General features: G+C 41.7%; 1 protein-coding gene across 3 annotated transcripts in view; it reads left to right on the top strand.

Moving 5' to 3' along the window:
• ppip5k1b (diphosphoinositol pentakisphosphate kinase 1b) overlaps positions 1–1,120 on the top strand; it is a 67,048-nt gene extending 65,928 nt beyond the window's left edge. For all 3 annotated transcript variants that reach the window (XM_008293904.1, XM_008293897.1, XM_008293888.1), the window contains one exon: positions 327–1,120. In XM_008293904.1, the coding sequence (XP_008292126.1) occupies positions 327–418 (92 nt within the window). In that variant the 3' untranslated portion in view covers positions 419–1,120. The remainder of the gene's footprint in view (positions 1–326) is intronic.
• The last annotated feature ends 4,503 nt before the right edge of the window (positions 1,121–5,623 follow it).

The following is a 5,623-nucleotide window of genomic DNA, read 5'->3' as shown; positions in this document are numbered from 1 at the left end:
AAAAAAAAAACACAAAAACAACAAAAGTCTTGCATAAAGAGCTCCATGGCAACAGGCAATGAAGTGACGAAGGGATGATGCTGTTGCTTTCCTGTTTTTGTACCAGATCACTCTTTCATTTGTGTTGTGTCCTTCCATGACGCACATACACCAACAAATAAAACATTTCCCAACTTGTATATTGGAGCGAGGGTACAGGGTCAGAGCATAACAAGATCCATTTTTTTTGCCAAGGATTACCAGTTTTTTAAAAATGTGAGATACTTGTGCAGACTGGGATGTGATTTGAAGAAATAACTGACTGAATTCTGTATTTTTCTCTTCAGATGGCAGCATCCCCTCCAGTGCTGTATCCAGCGCAGGCCCCTCGTCCCCGATCACTGACGCCTCCGGTCTGAACTTCAGCTTCACCGAATAGGCTGACAGTCTGAACAACACAAGGACTTCTGCTTATTTGAGGGCACAATGTGAAGAACTCTGTTTGTCCGTCTCCCCGTGCTGTAGCTCATCTTTCCCGCTATCCTTCTGCTCACATTCACAAATACAGCTGGAGGTGATTGTGGAGAGATGCCACTCTGCTTCAGTTATTATGCTCAAACTGTAAATACAGTCCCACATGCTGTATATGGACTCTTCTGGTGCCCCTCAACACTACATGTTCTCTACAGACAGAAAATGCTGAACTTCCACTGGGTGAAAATTTCTCATTGACTCAGTCCTCCTCTTCACTTTGTCCACACACACATTCATAAACCAGATCCCACGACTGCACAGCGAGCCAACCTTCAGACCAGTTGTGCCTTTGTTTTAATTTAGATGCTGCCTATGCTAAATCAACAAGTGCCTACTGTTTGTTTTTCTTCTCAGTCCAAATGCTGTTAAAATATCTCACACAGCAGCTGCCTCTTCTCTGACCTGCCCTACGGACATTTACAGCTGAAATGTATTCAGACAGTTTTTTTTTTTAATTCACATGAGATTTAACAACAGTTTGATTGAGCTTGTGGTGTATTTCAGCCTCAAATGTCTGCATGTAGACTGAAAGTTAAAGACTAAAGGAATAGTTTGATATTTTCATATATATTCCATCTTGCGGGCTGCAGGGTGGCGGAGTTGTTAGCACTGTCGCAGCAAGAAGGTCGCCGGTTCGCGTCCCGGTGGGGTCATCGGGATCTTTCTGCGTGGAGTTTGCATGTTCTCCCCGTGCAGCGTGGGTTCTCTCCGGGTTCTCCGGCTTCCTCCCACACAGTCCAAAAACATGTTGAGGTTAATTGGTGATTCTAAATTGTCCGTAGGTGTGAATGTGAGTGTGCTTGGTTGTCTGTCACTAAGTGTAGCCCTGTGATAGACTGGTGACCTGTCCAGGGTGTCCCCTGCCTTCACTCTAAGTCAGCTGGGATAGACTCCAGCCCCCCCACGACCCTAGTGAGGATAAAGCCCCGTATAGATGATGGATGGATGGATTCCATCTTGCAGAGTGAAGATGAGCTGATCCGTCATGCTCTCACATTCATCTGCAGCCACTTAGCTGAGCATAAGGACTGGAAACGGAAATCAGCCGGTCTGGTTCTAAGGTAGCACCTCTAAGTAGCACATTACATCTCTGGTTGATTAGTATAAAGGCAGGGTGCAGGAACTTACTTCACAGTTAGTCATTTGTACACCAAGGTTTTGTTTAAATTAAACAAAGGATATTTAGTTTTAGTGAGCTTCACAGTGTTTTTTTTTGTTTGTTTGTTTTGTTTTGTGAGCTTTTCGTTTCTATGATTTTGTTACCTTGGACGGAGGCAGGTGAGCTGCTTCCTCTTGTTTCCAGTCCTTGAGCTACACTTAGCAAAATGGCTGCTGAACTTGAGAGTAGAATCTTTCTTTTCATCTTAAGCTTTGATTGAACACCCTTGCAGACTCAGACACAGTCAGCTGCATACATCACAGACATGTTATTGCAATACCGTATCTGTGTATTCTGCACATGCGCCCTCACAGAACACAGAAAGTATAACACTGTCCTTGTGCTACTTTTAGTCACTTGGACATTGTGTTCTATACATGCCCATTAGATTGGTGTAAGTCATGCACACTTGCAGATGTACAATCTGCAACACTCACCTTATGCCTTTATTGTACTCCCTTGCAGACACAAACACCTACAGATACCAAAGGCATGTAGTTGTTGGTATTATATTCCTCCCCAGTCCACTTGGAGGACGCTTTTCCATATGTGCTCAGTAGATCGCTGTCTCTGTATTCTGTTCATGCACAGTGTTCCAGGTTGTGTGGACTCGTGCGTACTTGTGGAGATGACAGGTTTACAGACTCTTGTGAACGTGGAAAGTGTAACACTGGCCTCACTCTTGGTGAGCAGATCATCCCTCTGTACGATCAAATTATTCCTTTAAGTCTGTGTTAACATTGTTTCACACTGAATATGTGAATTATAAAAATGATTCTGCTTAAAAAGTTTGCAGATTGAAAAGTTTGGACGTCATGCAGACATTATCGTGAAATCATGTAAAGTGCAAACCAAAGCGGGTGCAGCCCAGAGAGGGTCTGTAACATACAAAGATGGAGGGATACGGGTAATCGCTTACAAGTTGAAGATTTGGACCATGTAACATGATGCCTTTTAAATTTGGTTGCTTGTTGTTCATGTGGCTTTTAGTTTACGTCATACATCTAAAACAACAAGACTCCATTTTGAATAGTTTTTCAAATACAGGTATTTGTATAATTTCCCACTCATGCCAGCCTGATCAAACTGTGCTCTTTTCTATGTGCATCTGCTGTTTAATAGAAACGATGATTTATCTGTAAATGTGCCTTTAAATGACCTGTGAGATTCATATGGGGGGGATTTACAAATTTAGTTTGATGAAATCTGTGGTATAGTTTCATTTTAGAATTAAAGGGAAAAAACCACTTGATTAAGTGAAACTGGCTTTCATCTGTTTCTCAACAGATGCTGCTTGTGTCTGCAGTCTGCTGTCACACCAAATGGCATGTATATTTTTAATGTTAAAGTTAGAGTCTCTTTCTCATCGGCAATGCTCAGGTAGACAGGTGTAGGCTAGAGATTGAAATTGGTTTTCTTATAGTGTGACTGATCTCGGGGTCAATTCACTTTCAATTATTTAGCAGATTAAAAAATTAATTGTTGAATTTACTTAATAAAACTATTTTTTAAAATGGCATATTTTTTTTATATTGACCAAAACCTGTAAAATATATTAAACCAATAACTTATAGTTTTTGGTGTCATGATTGCTGTGATTATTGGCTTTAGCCAGCATCTTCTGCAGCACCAAAATATAAATGGAAGAAATAAAACCAGCCCCTGCTTCTTTCATCGTGCTTAAATTGAAACTGAACTGACCCCCAAAGCCTGGAAACATCTACTGTAGAACAAATTAATATATTGTAGTCGTCGTGGAAAGAGATCTAGATTTAGATGTCAGTAGGATTAATTAATTTTGACCTAAAGTTGGGTTGATGTAGGTAGTTTTAACTGTATTTATGTGATTGTTTAATGTGCTATTTAATGCCAGCCAAAGAGAGAGGCGTGTTTTATGCCATATGTTTTATGGCTGCTGGAGAACAAAGTCGTGGTTGTAAAATGTGTTTCTGTCTGATGAGGTTCATGTTGGGCTGTGATGTTGTAGAGAGGATCGGGGAAATTAAAAAAAAATCAATTCAACTGTGAAAACGTTGTTCATATGTCATCAAGCAAAACTAATCACGTGTTCGCAACCTGTTGCTGAGTGGGCCTGACACTGTGTGTTAATGGCCCCCGGTGCAGACACATAAGCCTGTTATTGCTCCATAAACAAAGCTGCTGTCGCTGCTTGGCCAGCACACCTCCATCCCTCTCTTTTCTCATCCCTCGTGTTTTGGCGCTCCTCTCATTCCTTCGTTTTTCCATCAACCTCTCCTCCCCTCCCCTCCCACGCCTGACTTTGTAGAGCTCTCTTCTCCTTTTATCCCTCTCAGTTTCTCTCTTTCTTTGTTGTCCTGTGATCTCATGTCCTCCCCCTCCTCCCTTGTCCTTTTACCTCACCCTATTTTCACCCCTTTCCTCCTCCTTCTAGGGGTTTCTTCTTCATCTTAGTCTTTGTTCCCTTTCCTTTTCAACTTTCACCTTCTCCCTCATCTTCTTACCTTGCTTCATTTTCCTACTTGTTTCCACCTCTTTTTCTTGTCTCCTGTTTGTTTCCTCTCCTTGACATACTTCCTTTACTCATCTCCTTTTTTTGTTTTCTCTCCTTCCTTTGTCTCCTCTTCTTGTTTCCTCTCCTTCCCTTTTCTCCTTTCTTGTTTCCTCTCCTTCCTTTGTCTCCTCCCCTTGTTTCCTCTCCTTGTATTGTCTTCTCCCCTTGTTTCCTCTCCTTCCCTTTTCTCCTTTCTTCTTTTCTCTTCTTTCCTTGTCTCATCTTCTGTTTTCCTCTTTTCCCCTCCTGAATCTTGTTTTGTCCCACCTTATTTTTCCTCATGAAGGAGAACAGAGGGAGGATGGAGTACACCCCTGTTTTTTCCTTCCTCTTTTCTCCTTACTTTTCCCCTCCTCTTCCCCTCTCTTCTTGTCTCCTCCTTCCTCTCCTCCCTCTCCCCTCTTCTCTAAATGGCCTTTAAGAATAGTGATGACTCATGCCTTCTCCTATTGCTCCCATGTGTTTCCATGGCGACACCCCCAGATGTAATTGACTCCTCCTGAGCGATGCCGGATGAATGAAGGGGGAGAGAGACAGACAGACCGCCGACTCACCGGAAGCCAAAAGCTGATGTCATTCATTCTGTCTGGATGACAAGTCTTTCTCTCTGGCTTTATTTCCTATATTCACACACACAAATGCCCATTCATTCAGCTCTCATACACTCACACACTTCATCTGCCAACACACAGCTTTCTGTGGCTTCAATACAAAATACACAGTGGCTACTTTCATTTACAGCTTTCACAAGACGGCCGCTGTCTGGCTACAGGTAGTTTTGTGACCTTTATCAAAATGCACTCACTCCAGCAGCCGAGTCCAAAACACTTCGTTAATGCCTTTGGCTACAAAAGTGTTACAGCTCAGATTCAAGAGATGTTATCAAAAACTAGAAAGAAGAAATTGCCAGTGCAGGTCCCTCAGGGTGAACTTGCACTGTTCAGCAATGAAAACACAAGGATAGCATCAGATGTTTAAACGTTTGAAATAAATTGAAGTGAGGCTGACATCATAGACTGTGTAAAAAATGGACATCTAAGTTTTGCTGTAATTTTGCAAGAACTGACTGAGAATAACACTTGTGGGAAGGGAAATGTAGTCTTTACCATCTAACTTGTCTAGAGATTTGCCTTAGAGATGCCTTCAAGATCACACATCGAAACAGAAACAACAACCTGCTTGGTTTAAGTAACAGGAATTTTTGGAGAAAGTTTGCATCATGGCTCTACGTTAAAAACAATTACCGGAGGAATTGGAGAAAGAAAGAAAAAAATGATTGAGAGACGTCACAAATATTGAAAAGGATACTGAGAGATCTGTGACCAACTAAAAATCAGAATTAATCAGCTTCATAAATTGAATTATGTATAAATTTGCCATTTTAAAACCACTTTGTGCCTTTCTTCAAGTCTGCTTTC

Source organism: Stegastes partitus, unplaced genomic scaffold, assembly GCF_000690725.1.
Source record: "Stegastes partitus isolate 25-593 unplaced genomic scaffold, Stegastes_partitus-1.0.2 Scaffold21, whole genome shotgun sequence".
NCBI classification, from domain to species: domain Eukaryota; kingdom Metazoa; phylum Chordata; class Actinopteri; family Pomacentridae; genus Stegastes; species Stegastes partitus.
Note: the sequence above shows the minus strand (reverse complement) of the source record. Positions and strands in the feature narration are given on the sequence as shown.